The sequence below is a fragment of the Nerophis ophidion genome, linkage group LG02 (assembly GCF_033978795.1).
Source record: "Nerophis ophidion isolate RoL-2023_Sa linkage group LG02, RoL_Noph_v1.0, whole genome shotgun sequence".
NCBI lineage: Eukaryota > Metazoa > Chordata > Actinopteri > Syngnathiformes > Syngnathidae > Nerophis > Nerophis ophidion.
In genome coordinates this window covers 17,666,806-17,693,603 of record NC_084612.1, presented here as the reverse complement: position 1 = coordinate 17,693,603, position 26,798 = coordinate 17,666,806, and the positions used below count along the sequence as shown (strand labels likewise).

Sequence of the window (26,798 nt, the reverse complement as noted above, 5' to 3'; positions counted from 1 at the left end):
TTGTACAAAAGCAGGGGTCGACAACCCAAAATGTGGTAAGAGCCATTTTGGAACAAAAATACAAAAACAAATCCATCTGGAGCCGAAAAAAAATTAAAAGACATGTTACATACAGATAGTGTGTCATGATATATAAATTGAATTATGATGACTCTAAGGGAACTAAATGAGCTCAAATATAGCTACAAATTAGGCATAATGATACACTATGTACACACAGCTAGCCTAAATAGCATGCTAGCATCGATTAGCTTGCAGTCATGCAGTGACCATATACGTCCGATTAGCACCCCACACACAAAACTCACCTTTGTGCGTTCACGCACAATGTTAAAAGTTTGGTGGACAAAATGAGACAGAAAAAGAAGTGGCATAAAACACGTCTTCGACAGTCGGAGAAAGTTATACATGTAAACAAACTACGGTGAGTTCAAGGACAGCCAAAATTAGTAGGACAAAATGGCGCCCGCCAAATACTCGAATCAGTGAAGCATGTTTGATACAAAGTGTCTTACAGCAACCTGTGCCACCTTTCTGGTAACCATCCACAGTTGTTAAGGTAAAGGAAAAAGGAGCATGCATGTGCAATGTGCAATCAATCTAAATTGCGTGATTAACACGGTATGGTTTTGTGATTACCTTTGACAGCCCTAGTAATAATATGGCAACATCCTTAATGAGGTATTTGGTCTAGCACAGAGGTGTCCAAACTTTTTCCACTGAGTGCCACACTTTAAAATCAAATCAATTTTATTTCAAAACCAGTTATATATACATGTGTGTATTATGTATACATATATATATATATATATATATATATATATATATATATATATATATATGTGTGTGTGTGTGTGTGTACATATGTGTAATGTGTGTGTGTATATGTATGTATATATATACATACACATGTATCCATCCATCATCCAGGTTCTACCGCTTGTCCCTTTCGGGTTCACGGAAAGTGCTGGAGCCTATCCCAGCTGCTTTCAGGTGGAAGGCGCGTACACCCTGGACAAGTCACCACCTCATCACAGGGCCAACACAGACAACATTCACACTCACATTCACACACTTCGGCCAATTTAGCGTTGCCTATCAGCCTATCCCCAGGTGCATGCGTATGGAAGTGGGAGGAAGCCGGAGTACCTGGAGGGAACCCATGCAGTCATGGGGAGGACATACAAACTCCTGCCCCAGGTGCATGCGTATGGAAGTGGGAGGAAGCCGGAGTACCTGGAGGGAACCCATGCAGTCATGGGGAGGACATACAAACTCCACACAGAAAGACCATGCGCCCGAGGATCAATGTCAGGACCTTCTTATTGTGAGGCACACACACTACCCCGTGCCACCCTAAATATATATATATATGTACATATATATATACACATACCCTTTCCGAAAAAAAAAATAATATCATGGAAAAGTGTATTTATTTCCATAATTCCATTTGAAACGTTTAACTTCCATAAATTATAGATCCAGGACCCACAAAATTAAACAATTTCAAGTATTTTGTTATTTGTTCATGATTTGCGCTTCCAGCTCACAAAACCCACGAAGAAAGGTTTGAAAAAAAAATTAAATAAATAGAATACTATGAATAAATCAACCCAAATCGTACAGGGCATGAATGTTTTAAACTGAGTGACACACACGACTCATCTACTAAATTCAAAGCACCTGCACAGGTTGTCATTAAGTTGCTTCACTTTGGTTCAATTGTCTCAGCTAGGATCAAAATGGGCAAGACTGCAGACTTAAACTGGCCAGAAGACCATCATTGATACCCTCTATAGAATGGGTAAATCACAAAAGTTCATAGCTCAGGAGGCTGGCTGTTCACGGAGTGCTGTGTCCAAGTATATCAAAGAAAAATCTAGAGCAAGATGCCCCAGTCGAAAAGCTGACCGCCGGCTTCTGCGGATTATCAAAGAATTTGGCAGAGTATATGTAAATGTAAATATGTTAAACGTTTAAACCTATTGATCAACTTCAGATCTTATTGTCGATATGAAGCTTTTAATATTTTAGGCCTTGTGAAAAAACTTTTTTTTTTTACAGCAGAAGCACAACATATGCAGTATTTTCTTCCCCTCCAAATTTAAAAGTACTTATGGATGTTAAGTAATATAAGCCTTTAATAGGTCAACAATTTCTAGCATTGATTTTGATTATCATTTTTGAGCAATGCGTTTAAAAAAAATAAAATATCCACTAAAATTCTTGGGAAATCAAAAAGGCTTCACTCATAAAAGGGTTTAACATAAGACATACTTTTTTTTTATTTTTAACTTTCAACACTTAAATCTCCAGAACAGCATCTGTGCTGGATCATAAAAACCTTTGACACCCCATTTCAACAGATGAGGGTGTTTTTTCTTACCATTTCTTTAAAGTGTTTTGCCATTTAACAAAGGCACTTTTAGCCTTGTAAAAGTAAATAGCACTTCATCTTTCTATCTTCCTAACTGGTGTAAAACAGCCTAATTTTTATTAATTTAAATTGCAACTGACCTATCCTTGAGTATAAAATTGTATTATAAGAAGTTGTCTTTATCAATGCTGTCGGATGCAACACACAAATCACAGCTATACAATACAACCATTCTTATGGTAACTTTCTTCCAAATAAATACATGTGGTCTGGCCTTAATTTTCTAATATTTCTGTTGATGCATCATGTTGACCTTTTTATATTAACAGGCAGAGTATGGCATGCATTTTGTAACACAAGAGTGCAGCAGCTGAGACAACTCCCTTCAAATAAAAATACAATATCACAGCAATAAATACATTAAGATATGGAAACTAGGCAAACCATATCAGGCGAGAAGTGCAGTTTGCTTCAAAACTTAATTAGTACTATGAATAAGTTTTAGAGCCACACAGAGAACTATGACAAAAAAATCATTCTATTAAGGGAATAATATAATATTAATGGGATATCGTAAAATAATTACAACTTTATTAAAGTTTTTTTCTCCCTGTAAAATATAAATGACCTTTTATATGATATTGTAAAAATATTTGGCGTGCAGTAAAATCAAGACTTTTTATGTGATTTATTTTTGTAATATTACCATATACACTCAGGCTGTCTTCAAATAGTCAAAGTCAATTTCATTTGGACGAGTCTCGCTGCTAAGGATCTCCGCATATAGCAGGTGACATTATAGGCAAAATTACCCCTCAAAAAGTTCGCCTTTCAATATTAAAACAATTTTCTTGGGTGCAAACAAATAGTTTTTTGGGGAGTAAGAGACAACTTAAGTTTCAGCTGTCACCATAGCCTTCCGGGTGTGACGTCATGTCTCTATAATCAGTTGGCCTGTATTGGACTCCCGCATCTTATGACGTAAAATGTTTTTGTCTGCATATGGTGGATAGGATTTGAGGCTGATTGGGACACTGCGCTGTCACATACAGGTCTCGCTGTGCCGCTTCGTGCCTCTGGCTGGCCGTATCTAATCATATACCCGTTATATGGGGACGGCGTGGCGAAGTTGGGAGAGTGGCCGTGCCAGCAATCTGAAGGTTACCAGTTCAATCCCCACCTTCTACCATCCTAGTCACGTCCGTTGTGTCCTTACCATGAATTGATTAACGTGGAACCCGACTTAAACAAGTTGAAAAACTTATTCGGGTGTTACCATTTAGTGATCAATTGTACGGAATATGTACTGAACTGTGCAATCTACTAATAAAAGTATCAATCAATCAATCCTTGAGCAAGACACTTCACCCTTGCTCCTGATGGGTCCTGCCATCGGTGTGTGAATGTGTGTGTGTGTGAATAAGTGAATGTGGAAATAGTGTCAAAGCCCTTTGAGTTCCTTAAAATAAGGTAGAAAAGCGCTATACAAGTACAACCCATTTACCGTTTAAACACACCGGAAACTGGACACGGCGCGGGCGTCGAAATGCACTGCCTAACCCCGGATGTGTAGCTCTCCCCTTGAAAAAAGTAATGATCCTTCCACAGGTCCACATACGGAAACTTTGTTACAACTTCCACTTACTCTATTTAGTCAAGTTTGATGTCCTTTTGGCGCTGTGCCCCAGAGCAGGCCGTGTAGCCTTTTTTTTTTTTAGGTGCAAAAAGTCGCAAATTAGATTCTTGTTTTGTTCACTTTAATGTGAAATTGTATTCCTTAAATAAGTACCTTTTAATTAACGTTGGAATATTTAAGTATGTAAGTCTTAAAGGACATCCATGTAACGTTACTGACCACTTGTGACCAGTCAATATATGCTGCAACACATCACCATCTGTTTATTTCTCTTAAATTAAAAACTCTGATTGTCCACAATGTTCTGACTAATCAGATTTGACTATGAACATCTTTACTCTAAGACAGCCTAATATTCACTACTTATTATAATATATATGTGATTTTTAAGGTTTATTTTTCCTCCATCTTTTTATGCAGTTTTACAGCTATTTTTACACCAACTTAATTTTTCTATGGTGCATTTTTGGTGCAAATTGGTCAGTTAAGGATGAAAAAAAAAAAATTAGGGGGAAAAATAAATAAATAAAGGCCACATCATTTAGCACCATATCTTCCAAGTTAGTGCCTGGTAGTTGCTGCAGTATGAATGCAGGCTGCTGATTTCAGACCAGGCTAACCATGGAGGCACTGAGCACCCACAGTCGTTTGGCTACGGCATCATCCAATGCTGCTGGAGCAGGAGTCTTTACAGCACAGTCGCTGTTGGTAGTGAATACAACAAGAGGGCAAGTCTGATTAAGATGATTATTACAATACAGCGTTATATTTTCTTCAAAACCAATAGGAATTTTGCTCGCATTGAGTAACAGTTAGTTAGACTACGGAAGACTACTTGCCTGTAGTAAAGTCCGGTGGCATTGGCCAGACTCTCGTCCACAGCGCAGTAGATACTGGTCTGAGCTCCTTCCCAGGGACTTTTGATCATCATCAGAAAGGGCATGGCCAGAATCTTCTTCCACAGGGGCATAGGAGGGAACATGTAGCGGCCTAACTCCGTGCGGACGACGCCAGGGTGGAGGCTGTACGTCATCACCCCTGTGCCTGATGGGAGGGGATCCATCAAGTTTGGGCCAACATGTCACAGACTAGGAAGCATGGAGCGTTTGTGGCGTTTCAGAGCACCTTGCAGTCTGGAGGCCAGCTCTCTGCAGAAGAGCACATTGGCCAGCTTGCTTTGGCGGTAGCTCACGTCACATTGGTAGTCTTGGTCCAGGTTGATGTCTTCGAAATGGATGTGACCTGAGGGAAATAGAGCAGCAAAACTCACAGTATCAAAAAAGTATTTCAAACTGAATATATTTTCTCTTTGGGAAATATTGTACAAATGAAAGTTGGATATACAAAACCCAAAACCAGTGAAGTTGGCATGTTGCGTAAATGGTAAATAAAAACAGAATACAATGATTTGCAAATCCTTTTCAACTAGGGGTGTAACGGTACACAAAAATTTTGGTTTGGTATGTACCTCGGTTTAGAGGTCACGGTTCGGTTCATTTTCAGGACAGTAAGAAAACCAAAAAATATAATTTTTTTGGTTATTTATTTACCTAATTTGTAAACAATGGCTTGATCCTTTTAACATTGGGAACACTATAATAATTCTGCCCACGATAATCCACATTAAACTGCCTCAAGTTGTTGCTTAGATGAAATAAAATGACACAACTCTTCTTCTACATATAAAAAGTGCAACATTAAACAGTTCCAAGTCAACTCATCATGCTTAATTTATTACAGCATTGGGGAAGCCTGTAGTTGATTTTTTATTATGTAGATGTTATATTTATATCAACATGTGATAGCAGGGACCCTGCCATTCAAAACTCGGCTGCTACATTACTAATGATTAATGTAACTATAGCTGAAAAAAATAATACAATAGCAATAGGAGAGACTAATTATCCCTAAACACCACAGAGTTCATGTAGGCGTCATGATGCACTTACATTAGTATATACACTATCAGAGACAAAAACTCTTCATTTAACATAATGTCCTTTTTTGCTGCTTCAAAACACCTCAATCAACACTGTCCATAACACACACACACACACACACACACACACACACACACACACACACACACATGCACGAACACACCGCAAAATGAGCTTACGTTACGCTAAAAGCTAACTAGCCTTCACCTAAAGCCAGGACTGCGAGTGAGCTGAGCTGCAGTTTGTTTCTATAAGGTCAACGGGCTCATACTGATGTTTAGAAAGTAGTTGACTTGGAAGTGTTTAGTATAACTTGGGTAGAGTCCATTGCTCCCCTGCTAAACGCCTATCTGCTCGACGCTGAAGCGCTGACTAGATGCCCTCTGAATACGCACTGCTGATTGGCTGTTACCGCTACATTGCTCAAGATTTCCAGTTTGTATATTTTCGTTTATTTATTTTCCAAGCAGGAGAACAGCAGCAGTAGTTGTTATTATTTGGTGGCTGGTTCTAAGTTGGTTAGTTAGTTTTGGTCAATCAGTTAGTTAGGTAATAAATCTGAAAGGAAAAATTCAGTGCATCATTTTCGTACCAAAATCAATGCCCTTAATAATAATAAATAATAATAATAATAATAATAATAATAAATATCAACCATTTATAAACTCATGTTGATCATATACAATCCAATTCAAATAGAGTTATATAATTCATGAGCACGTTTCATCTATCAAACATTATATTTACCATTTACAAGCCTCTGAAAGTGCATTTTAGTAAATCACTACAACTCCCAAAATGCACCACGGCAAACCAGGAAGTAGCGATACCTACGCTAAGACAGGTGCCGTGATAAACAAACATTTATCTGAGCGCCCGGATCTACAAGAGCGCTATAGTGGAGTTTAAAAGCAGCGGACACAACATAATACAGATGAGCATGGTGACAGCGTACAACATAAAACAAGGCAAACGGGAACTTACCAAGTGGCTGCACACCGGGTTGAACGTGAGTACAGACTGAATGAACTGCAACGCCATTTAACAGTCCTAACGCCGATCAGCTGGGCTAAGGGTACACGCCTCTCTTAAAGAGACACTTCGTTTATAGACTGCTGATACTCAACTCAGTTTTACTTAAACTTAGCATCCGATCTAAAACACATAAACAAACCCACAAACACAACAGTAACCAATCAGATTGTTGTGTGGGAGGGACAGGTGGGTGCCATGATTGGGAATAAAAGCAGCTTCACAAACCAGGATGGGGCGGAGGTCGTCACTTTGTGAACAAATGCGTGAGCAAATTGTTGAACAGTTTAAGAACAACATTTCTCAACGAGCTAATGCAAGGAATTTCAGTATTTCACCATCTACAGTCCGTAATATCATCAAAAGGTTCAGAGAATCTAGAGAAACCATTTAATGTAAGTGGCAAGGCCAAAAACCAACATTTAATGCACGTGACCTTTGATCCCTCAGGCGGTATTGCATCAAAAATCGACATCAGTGTATAAAGGATATCACCACATGGGTTTAGGAACACTTCATAAAACCACTGTCAGTAACTACAGTTTGTCGCTACATCCAGAAGTGCAAATTAAAACTCTATTCTTTTCTCTCTGGCACTTATCGAGGGTGGACGCTCCACTTTCCTCTCCCTTATCTCTCCTGCTTACTTCTTTGTCTTGTCTTAACTTTCTTGTTGCCTCTTTTTGCACTGCTCTTCAAATCTATACATTGGAACTATTTAACTGGCTTCAACAAAATTGACAAGATCTTGGGTTTGGGGGAACCTGCTGTCGTGACGAAGCGGTTGTTGCTGGACACACGACCGACTCTTGGGAGAAGGAGTGCCGCGTGCCTGGCGATCCTTTTCTGTCGAGGACGTGAAGATATCTACCTATTCGGAATTATGACAACAGGGCATCTGCTGATTGGAGTAAGCGTTGCTCTGGTTTGTCCACAAATTGCAGGTTGCTGGCAGTCTTTAAAGTACCCCAAAGCTGCCACCAATGATTGGAGGGTGTTGTAAGAACTGTGGATCACATCAAACTGTCCACCCCGCAGTTTTGAGGACCAGTCATAGACAATTTAGAGTGAAAAGCAAATTTTTATTTTCACCCGCATACAAAACATTCTAACTTGGATTTTCCCTGGCGTCGAGACTCTCCCGAAGGACAGTGCAGCGAAGACAACAAACTCCCTTCTCTCATGGACACACACTTGTTGTTGACTTTGTACTAGCGACTGCAAGGCCGCGGAACAGAGACACACTACGGGCTTACACACACACATCCACAAAAATATACGCCACATGTACACACCCCTCTGCCCCCAACCCAACGCCCTCGACGCAAATCCCATAGGGGTGATGAATGGATGGTCAGCGCCTGAGAGCTGCGCCCTACCATCATGACCCCGAACTCCCTTCCCTCTGTTGCGAGATATCTCGAGATGTATGTTGTAATATGTATATGTGCTTTGCTATGGAGTTTTTTTTCCCAGTCTAGATTGTATTTTTTTTACTCGTCCTTCCCCAGCGTTTACCTTTATCCCATCTTTTACGGGGCACCTTGTGGCGACCCATCAGCGTTCCTGTTCTGTAACCCTGTACACGGTTTGTTTTTGTCTAATCTTGAACGGGTTTGTGCTGAAAACAAAGTTTTGTTGTACTTGTGCAATGACAATAAAGATCTGTCTATCTATCTATCTATGCAAAGCAAAAGCTATTTATCAACAACACCCAGAAATGCCGCCGGCTACGCTGGACCTGAGCTCATCTAAGATGGACTGATGCAAAGTGCAAAAGTGTTCGGTGGTCTGACGAGTCCACATTGTCTAAATAGCTGTCAATACTACAGCTGGGGGAAATAATTGATTTTTAGAAGCATCGCAATTCGGACATAAACAATTATAGAATCGATTAGTAAACGTCAAAAATCGATAAGTAAAGGTCAATAATCGATAATCGATGTATTTGTTGTAAATAAAGTAATGCGGACAGTTTTAACATTTGGCTGACTGCAGAGATCCACCTCACCGAGAGATTCGACCAGCTCCTTTACTTTTGAGCACTTATGGTCCAGTTTTGCACACATTTTCATAAATTTAATAAACGTGGCAGTTCATTTAACTGAGTCTTATTCCAAATTATTTTTTTTAAGTTGTAAGTGTTAAATGCTTATTTTTTGAAAAAAAAAAAGAAAAAAAAAAAAGAAATGTAAAACTGCATCGATATGCATAAATTAAAAGATGCATCAATAATCCTGAATTGTTATTGTAACCGAATCGTAAGGTGGCCAAAGATTCACACTTCTAGTCAATACCAAGATAGGTATGGTGACAAGTTAGTGGTGGTGTTATGTCCCGGAGTTGCACAAGTGCTGTCAGCCCTGGAGAGCTGCAGTGCACTGATGAATTCCATTAGATATTCTGAAAATAGTTTGCTGTGTGTTGATTCGTTTCAAAAGGACAGCAGATCTCTGTCTGTGGGGTAGCACCTCAGGCGAATAAAACACCGTGGACAAAAGCCAGAACCACGACGACGCCCTTTTACCTTTTTCGTGCGCACTGCTGGAGACAATGACGACTCGACTGGGAGCAGACTTTTTCAGCATTTCGGCAAGAAGGTTGGTGAGGAGGAAATGTCCCAGGTGGTTGATGCCAAATTGCATCTCATAGCCATCGTCGGTCTTCCACTTGGGACACATCATAATACCTGGAAAAGATCAACATCTGCACTTTTGTTGTGAAATCCTAACGACGTTACTATACTGTACCACTCCAGTCCTGTAGGTTGTGATAACCAAACCTGAACAAACATATACTGGGGATACCTAACGATTCAATATGATTCCAAATTCCTGCAATGATGATTCGACTGAAACCGATACAATGCCTTTTTTTTTAATTATTACACTTTTTCAAAACTGGTTACAGGTTAAAAAAAGAACCTTCTGGCTCAATGGAAATGGCCTAAAAACATATTCATAAACAATTATTCTTACAGAAATATTTAAAAATAAATATTTCAAAAATGATGACTATTTAGTATCGGGTTGAGTTTATACCAAAAATTTCTATTTGGGTTTCATCTGACCACATGACATTCTCCCAATCCTCTGCTGTATCATCCATGTATCCATTTTGGTATAAACTCAACTTGTCGTGTTTGGAGGAAGAAGAATACTGAGTTGCATACCAAGAACACCACACCTACTGTGAAGCATGGAGGTGGAAAAATCATGCTTTTGGGCTTTTTTTTTCTAAGGGTACAGGACGATTGATCCGCGTTAAGGAGAGAAAGAATTGGGCCATGTATCATGAGATTTTGAGCCAAAATGGTTGACCAAATACTTATTTTCCACCATAATTTACAAATAAATTGTTTAAAATTCATACAATGTGAATTCCTGGATTTTTTTTCACATTCTGTCTCTCACAGTTGAAGTGTACCTATGATGAAAATTACAGACCTCTGTCATCATTTTAAGTGGAAGAACTTGCACAATCGGAGGCTGACTAAACACTTTTTTGCCCCACTGTATCCCAAGGTACCACTGCACTTCTAATAATCTTACTTTTGAATTTACATACACAGTTACATTTTGTTTGTTGTATTGGATTAATATTTTCTAGTGTTAGTTTTTATTGTATTCAATGTATTTTCCATTCCTACTAATCTATAATCAAGTCTATTTACATCGTATTCTATTGGAATATACTTAGACTTCCTTTTTTGTTGTCATTCAAATTTGAACTTTACAGTACAGATAAGAACGAAATTTAGTTGCATTAATTAATGGTGGCGGAGGATAAAAAAGCAATAAAGTGCAGATATAAATAAATAGATTACTGAGCAGATAAATATGTCGCACTTTTGCATATGCATCCAGATTTATGGATGTATATTATATTGTCTTTATATTCCAGCGAGTTATGTATGAATAGTTATGTACATACTATGGTTCTTGTGGTTTAGACGAATAGGATCTTGCAAGCGTGTAGAAAGGGTGCAAAAAAACACCTGCATTGTTGATGAGGATGTCCAAACGTTCCTCGGTCAGCTGGATGTCTTTGACCAAGTCTCGGACCGACCTTAGGGAGGCGAGGTCCAACTTTTTTACCACAACGTTGCTATTTCCGCTTGTGTGACGGATGTAATCAGCTGCCAGGTAGGCTTTGGTCATGTCTCTGCAGGCCAAGATCACTCTGGCCCCTTTGGAAAAAAATTTTTTAAAAAACGGAAGTACGGTGATGTAAAATCAAGATAAAAGAGATCTGACCTCGTTTTGCCAAATCCAGGGCCGTCTCCTTCCCAATGCCGGTGTTGGCTCCTGTGATGAGAACAGTTTTTCCATCCAGTCGGGCCTTGCTCCGACACACTCCCCCAGCCATCCACCTGCGCAAGGCCAGCAGGCTACCTCCTGCAAGAGGAAAACATGTTCGCAGTGTTGGGACACTAAATACAATAATACAATCTACAACGACGGATTGTCAGTGCCCTTCGTTTTACATCTTTTCTTATGCTTTTGTCTAGTCTCTAGAAGTAGAGAGTATTACAAATTACAGTCTCATTAGTTCCCTAAGGCAGTGGTTCTCAACCCTTTTTCAGTGATGTACTCCCTGTGAACATGTTTTTATTTCAAGTACCCCCTAAGTAGAGCAAGGCAGTTTTGGTTCAAAAAAGAGATAAAGAAGTAAAATACAGTACTATGTCATCAGTTTCTGATTTATTAAATTGTATAACAGTGCAAAATATTGCTCATTTGTAGTGGTCTTTCTTGAACTATTTGGAAAAATAGATATAAAAATAACTAAAAACTTGTTGAAAAATAAACAAGTGATTCAATTATAAATAAAGATTTCTACACATAGAAGTAATCATCAATTTAAAGTGCCCTCTTTGGGGATTGTAATAGAAATCCATCTGGATTCATGAACTTAATTCTAAACATTTCTTCACAAAAAAAAGAAATCTTTAATATCAATATTTATGGAACATGTCCACAAAAAAATCTAGCTGTCAACACTGAATATTGCATTGTTGCATTTCTTTTCACAGTTTATGAACTTACATATTTTGTTGAAGTATTATTCAACAAATATATTTATAAAGGATTTTTGAATTGTTGCTATTTTCAGAATATTTAAAAAAAATCTCACGTACCTTCAAGTACCCCCAGGGGTACGCGTACCCCAATTTGAGAACCACTGCCCTAAGGTAGTTAGATTCAAAAATCAACCAGTTTTCAAAATGTAAATTTTTAAACTGCGTCATTTAGCAAGCATTGCGCATGTTTTTCTTTTTCTTTGGCTTTTTGCCACATTTATTTTTTACACATTCTTGACACCTTACACCAATGTATGTCTTAATATGACACCTTACGCCAATGTATGTCTTAATATTATTTAGCGGGGATTGTGCATGTTTTGCTTTTTCTTTGGCTTTTTTGCCACCTTTATTTTTATACATCTATGACGTGTCGAGATTTTTGTCTTTTTTTATTTTACCTTTTAGGTTTTTTTTTTACGACAAACAAAACCTAAAAACAATATTTTTAAATTACACAAGTGCATATTTACATACTCACCTGTACATCTACACATAGCTACACTTACATCATCATGCATGTTTTGCTTTTTCTTTGGCTTTTTTGACACCGTTATTCCTACACATTTTTAGGCATCATGCCACGTTATGTCTTAATATTGATTAGCAAGCATTGTGCATGTTTTGCTTCTTCTTTGGCCTTTTTGTCACCCTTATTCTTACAATCTTTTGACACAGTATGGCATTTTTCAACTTTATTTTTTAGGACAAACAAAACATCAAAAAATATAGCAAGCCTTGTGCATGTTTTGCTTCTTCTTTGGCTTTTTTGTCACCCTTATTCTTACAATCTTTTGACACAGTATGGAATTTTTCAACTTTATTTTTTAGGACAAACAAAACATCAAAAAATAAAGTATCACACATTCGTATATGTGCATATTTACATACTGAACTGTATACTAACACATAGATACACCTACATAATTATGCATGTTTTTCTTATTCTTTGGCTTTTTTGACACCCTTATGTTTCACACATTTTTAAAAATATTAATTAGCAAGCATTGCACATGTTTTACTTTGTCTTTTTGGCTTTTTGTTACCCCAAATTTTACAATATTTTGACACAATACAAACATTTTCAAACTGTATTTTTCTGATTTTATAGGACAGACAAAACATTTAAAAATATTTAAATCAACCATTCACATATGTGCATATTTACAGACATACCTGTAAATCTCCACATGGACCTACAACATCATTGTGCATGTTTTGCTTTTTCTTTGGCTTTTTTGTCAACTTAATTGTTACAATGTTTTTGACGCATTCCACCATTTATGTCTTAATAACAGTGGTTAGCTTTTTTTTTTAAAGTTTATGATTATGATTATTAATGTACACTAGAGTACATAAAAGGTTTTATGATAGTACTGTTTCATATAATACAGATTATCATTTACTTTGTTTCAAATGGTGGGGAGCGAACATTGCTTAAAACTAGTGTTGTCAGATATATATTTTTTAATCGGATTAATCACACAATTGAATTAAATCACAATTAATCACATTAAATTGCGTTCTTGTATTAGTCAAAGGAAAAAAGAAAAGAAAAAAAGACCGTAATATAAATGCAATTATTGTGAGAATGTCATACAGGAACATTTTTAAAACTGTTTTACTTCAATTTACGTCATTTATTTGCACACAAATAGTTCTACTTAAAGTACGGTCTGAGGTGGGGGTTTTTTGTGAAATTTGTGAGTGAGCAGACCATCTTTGCACTGATGTATGCATTGATCTGATCATTGATGGATCAACCATCTGCAGTTAAGGTAAAGGAACAAAATAAATTACATGATTAATCTGCATAAATACATAATTAATGCAACAATGTTTTGTGATTAATCACATGAGTAAAACTGTTGACAGCCAAATTAAAAACACAAACAGAAGGTCGATGGATGGATTCTGTTTGAATTTCAGAGATCCATCTCGCTGTATTTATTTGAAAAATTAAAATTATACATACAAAGGCGACTATTCTTCAAGGGAAATAAAGCGATGATGCAACAAAATGTCACAAAAATCACTGGCTGATCTTTTCCACATGAAGTGGACAGTTTTTAAGCAGTTTTATTTACATATAAATATATATATTTAAGCGTGTGCATTGCAATGCTTTAGGAACAAGGACAAATCTGTGAAAGCACATCATAAAGAAAGGACATCCGTCTAATATCTTGGCCACAGCCACTAGGGCCATTCATATTGTATGCAAGGATTGCTATGATGTGCTATGATGTATCAAACTGTCTAATGGTTAGAATTCACAGGGATTTTTTTCCAAGAAAAGTTGTATTTCCATGAATAATTCAGTTCTATTTTGGAGGGGTTTGTCCCCCTCAAAATGTGTTCAACGTGAATAAAACATAAGAACGGTAAGTTACAAAAAAACAAAAAAACAATTTTACCTGCAACAAAGGCAACGGTGAAACCGACGGCGTGTGCCTCCACGAAGTCCTTTACGGTTTGGGCGTACTGCTCCATTTCTGTTTTAATTTTTTTTTGGGGGGGAATAATCGTTCACCGATAAAACAAACATACAACACAAATAAAGTTAAGGGAGCAGAACGGTCATCCACTGGCTGGAGGACACAAGTTGCCAGTGACAAGACACTTCTATAAACAATAATACGTAACGGAAAGGGGGCGGGATTTTTGACATTCATTTCGCAGTAAAATTACAAACCGGAAGTTGACCATTATGATTTCGACCTTTGCAGCAACTGACGTTGCGACTTGCGTTTACTGGCGTAAGACTGCGCTAATAATGTATTTTTAAATTATGACTTAAGTGCTTTTGCGTGGATTCTGATTTTTTTAAGTCTTAACTTTGTCCACTTTTAACATAGCTGAGAAAAGAAACGAACTGTATGTAGTTTTGGGAATTTCTAAATAAAGTTTGATTGCTCTTCACTTGTTTAAAAAATGCAAAACACCAACAATGGTTTTAATTTCTTTTTCGTTTTTGTATTTATAACTTTATGTTGTATTTTGGATTTTTGTATTTATAACTTTATGTTGTGTTTTTGAAAACACCGATGTTGACTGTATGTTAAAAGAAAACGTTAAGGTTTGGGTTGTACTGCGCATACTGTAACTGGCTGACTTGCGTAGTTTTTTTCCTGTGGTATTTTGGTGTTTTAATTTTTTTAATTGAACGTATACATTAAATTTGACATAATATCAAATACACTTCCCCTTAAGTCAAACCAGGAAATCATAGAATACATAAATAAACAAACAGTAAAAAGTTAAATAAATGGAAAAAATAACAATAGGGTTTTATAAGGTTGATTTTTAACGTTATTTCAACAATACAAAACTGTACATACAAAACTACACACCATCCTTCAGAAAGGCAACTATATATTAGTTTTCAGACAATATTCCAATATATTAATATAACTACTAAAAGGAAAGACAGGAAATGAGTGTTTCTACAATAATAAAAACGTTAATCTAATCACGCTGTGTGACGTAGTTACAGGTAAAAAAAACTTCATTAGTTTTTTTTACCCCCATAACTTTATTTCAACAGCAATATGATGCAAAACGTCACATACAAAATAAATGCCATCATTTAAAACGCAGGATGAACATGAAGATGAATGTAACCTATAATTTTTCAAAATGTTGAATATTAAGAATTTCCATTAAACTTTCCGGACAATAATCCAAGATAATAAACAAACTACCATAAATAATGAAAGAGAGAAAATAAAAACAATGTCTATAAACATGTGCGAGGGGTAACGTTTGAAAGTAAATGTGTCTTTGATTAAAAGTTTTTTTAGCATGTGGGAAGTTTTCATGGCGTTTTTTTAATTATTTGCCTTTGGCTTTTATTTCGCTGCATTCCCTACTTCCGGTTTTCTTTGTCACGTCATTACGTCAGAATTTTAAGCATTTTTTTATTGATCATATTCGTACGTTTTTCTTTAATGACACAATATTCACCATACAGTTAAATATCCGACATAAATATCAGTGAATAATCACATATTAAAAAAAAACAAAAAAACAATAATAACCCGGAAGTCTTTAGTCTCCGTGCCACGTCAGAGCAAACATTCAATGAAGGAGTCGCCACACTTTGTGGTTACTTTTTTGAACAATGCTGCTGTTGTCGCTTTCACTGCTGCTGCTCTGTAATGTTTTGGTGCTTTTTGCTACCGAGCTCACGTTTGAGCTTCCCGACAACGAGAAACAATGTTTCTACGAAGACCTGGAAAAAGACATTAAGTTTGAGTTAGATTATCAGGTAGGTTCTGAATGCACCTCTCAAACAAGACACACCTCTATTATACTTATAAGGATAAACATGTATTTTACATGCACTTTATTTGATATATCAATACCTTTTTTTTTTTATACATTTCCACTTCATTCCACGTTCATACATTTCAACACATGACTACACTTTTGTGTGACTGTCATCTTAACAGCTGTTGTCAGCCTTCTAGCTTGTCTGGCTGCCATTGTCATACATTGTAACTTATTTGTGCTTCAATCTTTCTTCCAACCAAGGTGATTTCAGGAGGAAACTACGACGTGGACTGTTTTGTGACAGATCCCCACGATAACATCCTGTACAGGGAGGACAAGAAGCAGTATGACAGCTTCTCCCACACCACTGCCATGAAGGGAGTCTACAAGGTCTGTTTCAGCAATGAGTTCTCCACTTTCTCACATAAATCCATCTACCTGGATTTTCGCCATGGCGATGAGGAGCCTCTGATTCCCAGCATGACCAGAGCTACCGCGCTGACACAGGTAACAGAGGGAAAATGTTTAATAATCTGCTGAGGAAAAGGCAAAACTTGTGGTCATCATTTTAACATCTTTACCCTTACCTACATTTGGATTATCCCGTTAAATTTGCAATAGTATGTTTGTTCTTTAATTACAAAGCCCGTTTCCATATGAGTTGGGAAATTGTGTTAGATGTAAATATAAACGGAATGCATTGATTTGCAAATCCTTTTCAACCCATATTCAATTGAATGCACTACAAAGACAACATATTTGATGTTCAAACTCATAAACTTAATTTTTTTTTTTTGCAAATAATAATTAACTTAGAATTTCATGGCTGCAACATGTGCCAAAGTAGTTGGGAAATGCAATGTTCACCACTGTGTTACACCACCTTTTCTTTTAACAACACTCAATTAATGTTTGGGAACTGAGGAAACTCATTGTTGAAGCTTTGAAAGTGGAATTCTTTCCCATTCTTGTTTTATGTAGAGCTTCAGTCTTTCAACAGTCCGGGGTCTCTACTGTCTTATTTTACGCTTCATAATGCGCCACACATTTTCGATGGGAGACAGGTCTGGACTGTAGGCGGGCCAGGAAAGTACCCGCACTCTTTTACCGCGAAGCCTCGCTGTTGTAACACGTGGCTTAGCATTGTCTTCCTGAAATAAGCAGGGGCGTCCATGATAACGTTGCTTGGATGACAACATATGTTGCTCCAAAACCTGTATGGACCGTTCAGCATTAATGGTGCCTTCACAGATGTGTAAGTTACCCATGCCTTGGGCACTAATACACCCCCATACCATCACAGATGCTGGCTTTTGAAATCTGCACCTATAACAATCCTTATGGTTATTTTCGTCTTTGTTCTGTAGGACACCACATCCTCTGTTTCCAAATATAATTTGAAATGTGGACTCGTCAGACCACAGAACACCTTTCCACTTTGCATCAGTCCATCTTAGGTGAGCTCGGGCCCAGCCAAGCCGGCGGCGTTTCAGGATATTGTTGATCAATGGGTTTGGCTTTGCATAGTAGCGTTTTAACTTGCACTTACAGATGTAACATACTGACAGTGGTTGTATGAAGTGTTCCTGAGCCCATGTGGCGATATCCTTTACACACTGATTTCGGTTTTTGATGCAGTACCGCCTGAGATATCAAATGTCTGTAATATCATCGCTTACGTGCAGTGATTTCTCCAGATGCTCTGAACCTTTTGATGATTTTTACGGACCATAGATGGTAAAATCCCTAACTTCCTTGAAATAGCTCGTTGAGAAATGTTGTTCTAAAACTGTTCGACAATTTGCTTACAAAGTGGTGACCCTCGCCCCATCCTTATTTGTTAATTACTTAGCATTGCATGGAAGCTTTTTTTATACCTAATCATGGCACCCACCTTTTCCCAATTAGGCTGCACATCTGTGGGATGTTCCATATAAGTGTTTGATGTGCATTCCTCAACTTTATCAGTATTTATTGCCACCTTTCCCAACTTCTTTGTCACGTGTTGCTGTCATCAAATTCTAAAGTTAATTATTATTTGCAAAAAAAAAAAACGTTTATCAGTTTGAACATCAAATATGTTGTCTTTGTAGCATATTCAACTGAATATGGGTTGAAAATGATTTGCAAATCATTGTATTCCGTTTATATTTACATATAACACAATTTCCCAACTCATATGGAAACAGGGTTTGTACAATGGTATTTTTAATCTACATGAAGGGGCAGCACTGTGGAACAGGGGGTTAGTGCATGTGCCTCACAATACGAAGGTCCTGGTTTCAATCCTGGGCTCGGGATCTTCCTGTGTGGAGCTTGCATGTTCTTCCCGTGACTGCGTGGGTTTCCTCCGGCTACTCCTTCTTCCTCCCACTTCCAAAGACATGCACCTGGGGATAGGTTGATTGGCAACACTAAATTGGCCCTAGTGTGTGAATGTTGTCTATCTGTGTTGGCCCTGTGATGAGCTGGCGACTTGTCCAGAGTGTACACCGCCTTCCGCCGGAATGCAATTAAGATAGGCTCCAGCGAACCACATAGGGACAAGCGGTAGAAAATAGATGGATGGGATGGCATTTAAAACAATTATTTGTGGTCTAGATCAGGACTCCCTAAACATGTTTGACTTCAGGGCCCGACTTTTCCACAACAGAGGGGACTAGGACCCTCTCAAATATTAACACTGAATTAATAATCTTACTCTTGATTTTAGTCATATTCAATAATTTGAGATAACCTACTTACTATTTTGCCATATTTAGTACAAAGAAGCGTATAGTTCTAACTGAGGGGTGTCAAACGTACGGCCTGAGGGGTTTTACCCGGCCCGTGGGATGAGTTAACTAGGTATAAAAATTAACCAGAAATTTTTTTCATGAAAGCAACAGCTGTTCTATGTGACCACTGGATGTCGCTATAGCAATCTTGTGTATCTTTGTAGATGATGCTACATATGTACAAAATAAACCAGATGTTGGTACATCAATTGAAGAAAAACATCAAACTACATAAATACAATCCTGTAATTTGATTTTTATATATGTTTTTATCTTGATAGATTCAAAATTAACACTGAGTTGACTGATGAACATTATCACATAATTTATTCAGAAAATATAAATAACAACAAATAAATTATTAACTGTAACATGTATGTGTAAAAAAACAAAAAAAAACAACATTATGATCTGTACATTTTAAGATTGTGATTGTTCTATTTTTAAATAAAGAATACAATCTGAAGTTGTCTTTATTTTTAAGTTATCGCGTCGGGATTTTACCAGTCCGGCCCACTTGGGAGTAGATTTTTATCCATGTGGCCCCCGATCTAAAATGAGTTTGACACCCCTGTTCTAACTTATATCTGTCAGTAGACTCCATTATGGAAGCGCTAAAAACTACGACATGGCTGAGAGGTTGCAGATTCTGTCAAAAGGGTCTTGGCCAGTCGGGGGATTTAACCATGTTAAAGGGCAACTGTACTTTTTTAAAATTTTGCCTGTTGTTCGCAAGCGGTAGAAAATGGATGGATGGATGTTCGCAATCATTATGGGAGACAAGAACACACGTCTTTTTTGGGGGGGATTCTAAATATGATTAAAAAAAAGAGCTTGGAAGATGTTGTAGCCTTCAAAGCCCTTTAAGACCCATCAACCCTCCAACGTTTTGTATACACACTGCAAGTAAATATATATTATGTAATAACAGACACGTTCATAACAATATGTTATATGTACAAGATTTACTGTATTTTGGTCAGTTTAATCATTGCCGGAACTAGTTCTTCGACGCATTTATTTCCGTTTCCATAGCAGCGCACTTCTGACTTTTGGCAGCAACCCCTTCCGGATATTAAAGGCAAATTGGGTAACAAACAACGAAAATTATTATTTTTGAATTGTTGCCGGACGCCCCAACAAATCGCCTCAATTTAGCAAAATCCTGCTAGTATTGGACAGGAAGTTATGCACAAATACAAACCGTGTGTGCGCTTGTGGGTGTGTGTGTACTTTTTAAAAGACTGACTTGTTTGAAGTGGGAATACAAATGTGTGAAAAGCTGACGTTAGTTGTCAGTAGTCAAATGTTTAAGTGATTTAAAAGATTCCTAAAGCTGTGCATAACTTTCTGTATATCTGGTCAGCTGGAATCCACGTGTGTCTCCATCCACGAGATCCTGAAAGTGGTGGCTGAGTCCCAGACGTGGTATCGCCTCAGAGAAGCACATGACCGCACAAGGGCGGACCACCTGATGGAACGCGTGACTTTCTGGTCCATCGGCGAAACCGTTCTCCTGTTTATCATCGGCATCGGCCAAGTGATGATGCTGAAGAGCTTCTTCAGTGATAAGAAAGGCTCCGTGGCCGCAATGACTTAGACCTTTCTTCTTTGGTAAAAAACAGAACTGTTATTTCCTCTTTGTTTAGTCAATGTGTGTTGTGTTGAAGAGTTATAACACTGGTACTGGTGTTTAAAATGACCAAATATTTATATGTATTATATTATATCTTTTATGATCTCTAATTTGCAGGAGAGATCATTATTTTATTACACAGTGTTGGTACAGTATGACGTTGACTTTAACTATCCCAATTGCCCTAAAATATTGTCAAACATTTCAATGGCCCAAAATGACACGTAAAACCCAATATTTGTTTTAAAGATTAAGTTGTTTGTTTGTATTTGTTTTTACATGATATAAGACAAAGTAAGTTCTATCTTATGTTTTCTATGAAGGTAAATTTTGACCATTTCAATGTATTCTGTTAGTGCCTTACTTTTTGTGTTTGCTTCACTTCAATAACACCCCTTTTTCTGGTTATAACTTAAAGCGATAATGTAAAATAAGTATGTATAATCATTTTTTTCAAGTATCCATCCATCTATTTTCTACCGCTTATTCCCTGTGGGGTCGTAGGGGGCGCTGGTGCCTATCTCAGCTACAATCGGGCTGAAGGCGGAGTACACCCTGGACAAGTCGCCACCTCATCGCAGGGCCAACACATGTTTTCAGTAAAAACAAATGTCTATATCTAGACAAACTACAAAAAGCCTCAAATAACTGCACAATACAAAGGTCCTGCAGTCTTGGATTCAATCCCAGGCTCGGGATCTTTCTGTGTAAAGTTTGCATGTTCTCCCCATGAATGCGTGGGTTCCCTCCGGGTACTCCGGCTTCCTCCCACCTCCAAAGACATGTACCTGGGGATAGGTTGATTGGCAACACTAAATTGGCCCTAGTGTCTGAATGTGAGTGTGAATGTTGTCTGTCTATCTGTGTTGGCCCTGTGATGAGGTGGCGACTTGTCCAGGGTGTCCCCGCCTTCCGCCCGCTTGTAGCTGAGATAGGCTCCAGCGCCCCCCGCGACCCCGAAAGGGAATAAGCGGTAGAAGATGGATGGATGATTCTCTCCCTATTAAACACGTGTAAATACTGTAGCATTTTTAACAACACTAAACCCATTCAAATATCCATCCATCCATCCATTTTCTACCACTTATTCCCTTTGGGGTCGCAGGGGGCGCTGGTGCCTATCTCAGCTACAATCGGGTAGAAGGCAGTTTACACCCTGGACATCTAATCGCAGGGCCAACACAGATAGACAACATTCACACTCACATTCACACCCATTCAAATTTATAATATATAATTTTATTTACATATGGTCATGAAATTTAATTGAAAATGTTTTCTATTGCCGTTATAATTGTAGATCGTGACATTCACTTAGTACCTGAACGCATCTTAAGCCAGCATTCAAATAAACTCCTCTTTCATTCGTCAAGTGCTGATCGTGTTGGCCAATCAGAAACGTTTTCTTAAATTCGACGCCAGAACGTCCCTTGCTTAATTTTCTTCGCAATTAATCTTCAATTTTCCTTATTTCAGTAACTCCAGTAATGTGTCAGCTTAACAAACGCCAAGTGTTCATTTCATTTTACGTTTCGTGCTTTTGAGATATGTTACTGCAAGGAGCCAACTACTGTCATGAATTAACTAGTAATTGGTCTACGAAACAGGATAACGCCCCAGGAAGCCATTTCTGATTGGCTGCCTGCCATGGGTAAATCACCCAATCAAAAGCTGACATACATTACGTGATTGCTTGATTGCTACTTTTATTAGTAGATTGCACAGTACAGTACATATTCCGTACAATTGACCACTAAATGGTAACACCCGAATAAGTTGTTCAACTTGTTTAAGTCAGGGTCCACGTTAATCAATTCATGATTGTCCATTTAAAACCTAATGTTTTAATTTGTGTCCGTTAAAAGATTTCAAACGTTAAAGTTTGCTCTGCTAGTCATGCGCAAAATAAGTAGGGTCCTAAGTAATCAGCTCGTTGGTGTGTTGTCATTAAGACCTGCGGAGTGATGATCAAGGTAAAAAAGTAACGTGTGAGGTAGCTGCTTTAAACATTTAAGATAAAGGTTTATATTAGTAACAAATCATGGCAGGTGCAAGGCCGTGTTTCTCTCCAAGCCTCTCCCTGCTGGCCATTACACAGAATGCAGACTTTGTCGCCAAAAACTAACCGCTGACGCACTTACGCACAATCACCAGCAGGTGTCGCCATTGACCCCAAATTGTTTTAGTGTCACTTCATAAGAGAATTTGAGGTACACAAGAGTTGAAAGTATAAAAAAAAAATCTGCCTTTGCAAATGTATACACTGCTTAATATTAATTGGTGTTTTTGTTAAATAGATTGGATTATGGAGCTGTCTCTAATGTTGGGTCCAGTGTATCAATAAGGTCTAGAATTGACTTCTATTGGTTTACCATGAACTGACCTTTTCCACTGTAATGTTATGTAAGAAGCTTGTAATGAGGTAGCAGTGTAGTTTTAGGGGCAGTATTGTGTCAGGGTCTAATTACCAGTCAGCTGTGCAACATAATACGCAGCATCATGCAAATAATGAGCATACCGGAATGTTTCTCTCCACATATCTATGAAAATGTTCAATACAATCACTGCAATATTGTAAAGCGGAGAGTCAATGTTAAACTGTCACTCAAAAGCCAATCAGAAGTAAACCAGCAGGTGCTGTCTTTTGCCAAAAACTAAGTGAAATTTTATATACATGTATATATATATATATATCAATTAGATTATCCAGAGAATAGTGCTCTATACCGTGGTAGAGCGCAATTTATGTATGTGTGGGAAAAATCACAAGACTACTTCATCCCAGATGTAGTCCTGTGATTTTTCCCACACATATACACACACACACACATATATATATATATATATATATATGATTTCACCTAAAAAAATAGGTTGTTTGGCAACACTAGATCATTTGGCCCTAGTGTGTGAATGTTGAATGTTTCCCATATATATATATATATAATTTCACTTATAAAATAGCTTGTTTGGCAACACTAAATTAATTGGCCCTAGTGTGTGAATGTTGTCTGTATCAACTTATCCAGGGTGTACTCGGTTGGTAGAGTGGCCATGCCAGCAACTTGAGGGTTGCAGGTTCGATTCCCGCTTCCGCCATCCTAGTCAATGCCGTTGTGTCCTTGGGCAAGACACTTTACCCACCTGCTCCCAGTGCCACCCACACTGGTTTAAATGTAACTTAGATATTGGGTTTCACTATGTAAAGCGCTTTGAGTCACTACAGAAAAGCGCTATATAAATATAATTCACTTCACTACTCTGCCTTCCGCTCGAGTGTAGCTGGGATGGACCCCAGTCCCCATGTGACCCTGAAAAGGACAAGCGGTGGAGAATGGATGGGTGGATTTTAGCAGTAACATTTTCTTAATTTGTTACGGTTTTCTTATTACATTAGTTTAACCAATAAAATCAAATATTATACATAGTAATAGTTTTGTTTTGTTTAACAAATATTTCCATAAAATAACTATTCTTGCAGTTTTATGACAATGTTCCTAAAATTACAATATAAAAAACTATCATAATTTTTCGTAAATATTACCTACTCACCGCCACACAGCCTGTGACAACTTTTTCTTGTCAGCAAAATGTCCCAAATGTAGAAGTTAAATGATTCACAATCCAATGTAAAACATTACTATAACAAAAGCAACATAAAAACTAAATGACATTCCAGACAACCCCAAGCGTGGTATTCATTTAAAGTAGATTTTTTTATTATTAAATATTCCATGGTCAAATTTCCATGATGTTTTAGTTTAATGTTGAACTAGTCTTTTTCTTCAATCATCAAAAAAAGCGGACTGACCTGCATGGCAGGACAGGGGGAGCCCACCTCCCCAAAACAGAATCATGAGGAGCAGGCAGGACCATCATATTTAGTCCACTTTCAATTCACAGTATTTTTTTTATAACATATACAGAATGTATACTTGGAATATTTTTCTCCGATTGAATTGAAAGTGAAGGAAAAAAAACAACAACCTGCCTTAACTCCAAACAAACACTAAAGAAGAAATATGCTCCTCAGTTTGCACTTCAAACGAGTCAAATGTCCAACCCTGAAGAGTTCATAAGACCGTCTGGTCTTTTACAGTCTGCTTCCCTCCAGTTTACAGAAGACAGGCTTCCTTAAAAAGGAAAACAAAAATCTTCCTCTACGAAAGCTCTCTTTATATTGGCTCAAAAATTGTCAAAATACATTTCAAAAACAGGTATAGCAACTAACTACACAGGTTAGACTATTGATGTCAAGCTAAAGTCATGTGTTGTATCTCATTGGTAGAGAGAGTGCATGTAAGGATTGTTATGTTCTTAAGTGCATTGCAATCTAAAGAATATAGTGACAATGTATCAAACATGTAGTTATGTATCAAACATGTGTACTGTAGTTATGTATCAAATATGCATACTGCAGTTATTACACAGCCTAACTGGCCCTTACAGTCCAAAAATATATGCTTGTGATTAACAGGAAGTCCTATCAATGGCCTTTTTTTGTAGTTATTGATCCACGCATACAACAAAAACTTCTTGAGAGTCAAGTCACTCGTCTTCATCAGCGTCTGCGCGTTAGTTCTTTCCCAGCAAGTTCAGGGTGTGGCGTAGGCGTTGGTGTCCTTGCCAAAATTGTAATAGTCCTCCATGTCGTCCATGTTGGCCGTGGTCAGCTTGGTAAGGTTCTGAGAACCGCTATTGTCCATGTTGTCGGGCGACGTGAAGCCGAAGCTCTGACCTTCATATTGCCCCTGGTTGTCCATTTCCGGAAGCACCTCTGGATATGGAAGGCATAGAGGGGGAAAAAGGTAAGTTTCAAAGGGCGGTCCAGATTATTAGGGACACCTGCATATTCTCATTGGAGTTGATATAGTTTAGCTGAGGCGGGTCCAAAGCATGGCCCAAGGGACCTTTAGCGGTCTGCAACTCGTTTATCGGCCCGCGACACATTCTTTACACAAAAACTAAAATAATGCAATTTTGGGAGAAACTGCATGTTAATGCTGAAATGTGCCAGCCGAACATAAATAATAACATTAGCATGCTAATAGTTAGAATGCCTCAAGGGCATGTATGTATTTGTGTGGCGGTATAGCTCGGTTGGTAGAGCGGCCGTGCCAGCAACTTGAGGGTTGCAGGTTCAATCCCCGCTTGCACCATCCTAGTCACTGCCGTTGTGTCTTTCGGCAAAACACTTTACCCACCTGCTCCCAGTGCCACCCACACTGGTTTTAAATGTAACTTAGATATTGGGTGTCACAATGTAAAGCGCTTTGAGTCACCTGAGAAAAGCGCTATATAAATATAATTCACTTCACTTCAAGTACCAAGTCATATGTGTCTGAAGCGTACGTACTGTATGTGAAATTAGCTTAAAAAGTTAGCATACTAACAGTTAGCATGTCTCATGTATGGAGATGTCACGGTATGAAAATGTCTTATCACTGTTAACATTATAATCGCAATCATTTTAGATGTGTTCAAAATTTTCAGAACTACTTATACTGAAATATTTTAATTTAAAAAACACAGACACATTCAAAGTATGTATTTAGCTCGAGTAGAAAATTGAATGTGCCTAGGAAAGCAACACAAAGTAATATGGCAGAAACAAAATAAATAAATACAATTAATGTGAAAACTGTGCAAAATAATAAGATTATTTTTTATAAATATTGAAATCATGACTCTTGATCAGCATTATTGGTTATGTTTGGTAATGTTGGGGTGTGAATGCAACACTATCATTTAATTTGAAATATCTAATAAAAAGGCTCTAGATCAGAGGTCCCCAAACTTTTTGACTCAAGGGCCGCAGTGAGTTAAAAAAATTTGGCCGGGGGCCGGGCTGTGGAGAGTGTGTGTGTGTGTGTGTGTGTATGTGTATGTGTATGTGTATGTGTATGTGTATGTGTATGTGTATATATATATATATATATATATATATATATATATATATATATATATATATATATATATATATATATATATATATTCCTCACGCACTAAATGACTTAAAGAGTGCGCACTTGCCCGACA

The 26,798-nt window shown here is 37.7% G+C and overlaps 3 protein-coding genes across 4 annotated transcripts in view; 1 reads left to right on the top strand and 2 right to left on the bottom strand.

The window, feature by feature from the left end:
• Positions 1-2,263: 2,263 nt before the first annotated feature.
• si:ch211-107o10.3 (uncharacterized protein LOC407663 homolog) lies at positions 2,264-14,725 on the bottom strand. The gene is made up of 7 exons (XM_061878402.1): positions 14,489-14,725; positions 11,245-11,385; positions 10,986-11,177; positions 9,516-9,677; positions 5,142-5,258; positions 4,862-5,060; positions 2,264-4,724 (listed from the first exon to the last, which is right to left on the bottom strand). Exons 1-7 carry the CDS (start codon positions 14,562-14,564, stop codon positions 4,622-4,624), a joined length of 990 nt encoding a protein of 329 aa, XP_061734386.1. The 5' UTR covers positions 14,565-14,725; the 3' UTR covers positions 2,264-4,621.
• A 1,396-nt stretch (positions 14,726-16,121) lies between these two features.
• tmed3 (transmembrane p24 trafficking protein 3) lies at positions 16,122-21,106 on the top strand. Its single transcript, XM_061878407.1, has 3 exons — positions 16,122-16,341; positions 16,608-16,853; positions 20,490-21,106. The coding sequence occupies exons 1-3, from the start codon at positions 16,195-16,197 to the stop codon at positions 20,721-20,723; spliced, it is 627 nt and encodes a 208-aa protein (XP_061734391.1). The 5' UTR covers positions 16,122-16,194; the 3' UTR covers positions 20,724-21,106.
• Positions 21,107-24,456: 3,350 nt separating this feature from the next.
• znf710b (zinc finger protein 710b) overlaps positions 24,457-26,798 on the bottom strand; it is a 33,508-nt gene continuing 31,166 nt past the window's right edge. For both annotated transcript variants that reach the window (XM_061878389.1, XM_061878395.1), the window contains exon 5: positions 24,457-25,536. In XM_061878389.1, coding sequence (XP_061734373.1) covers positions 25,355-25,536 — 182 coding nt within the window. In that variant the 3' untranslated portion in view covers positions 24,457-25,354. The remainder of the gene's footprint in view (positions 25,537-26,798) is intronic.

Excerpts from the sequence above, each read along its gene's own strand:
- si:ch211-107o10.3 (XM_061878402.1), bottom strand. The coding sequence starts at position 14,564 with ATGGAGCAGTACGCCCAAACCGTAAAGGACTTCGTGGAGGCACACGCC. Across the intron at positions 5,259-9,515 it reads CAGCAGTGCGCACGAAAAAG|GTCACATCCATTTCGAAGAC; the intron begins GTAAAAGGGCGT and ends TATTTCCCTCAG. Across the intron at positions 5,061-5,141 it reads GCTGGCCTCCAGACTGCAAG|GCACAGGGGTGATGACGTAC; the intron begins GTGCTCTGAAAC and ends CCCTCCCATCAG.
- tmed3 (XM_061878407.1), top strand. The coding sequence starts at position 16,195 with ATGCTGCTGTTGTCGCTTTCACTGCTGCTGCTCTGTAATGTTTTGGTG. Across the intron at positions 16,342-16,607 it reads AGTTTGAGTTAGATTATCAG|GTGATTTCAGGAGGAAACTA; the intron begins GTAGGTTCTGAA and ends CTTCCAACCAAG. Across the intron at positions 16,854-20,489 it reads GAGCTACCGCGCTGACACAG|CTGGAATCCACGTGTGTCTC; the intron begins GTAACAGAGGGA and ends ATATCTGGTCAG.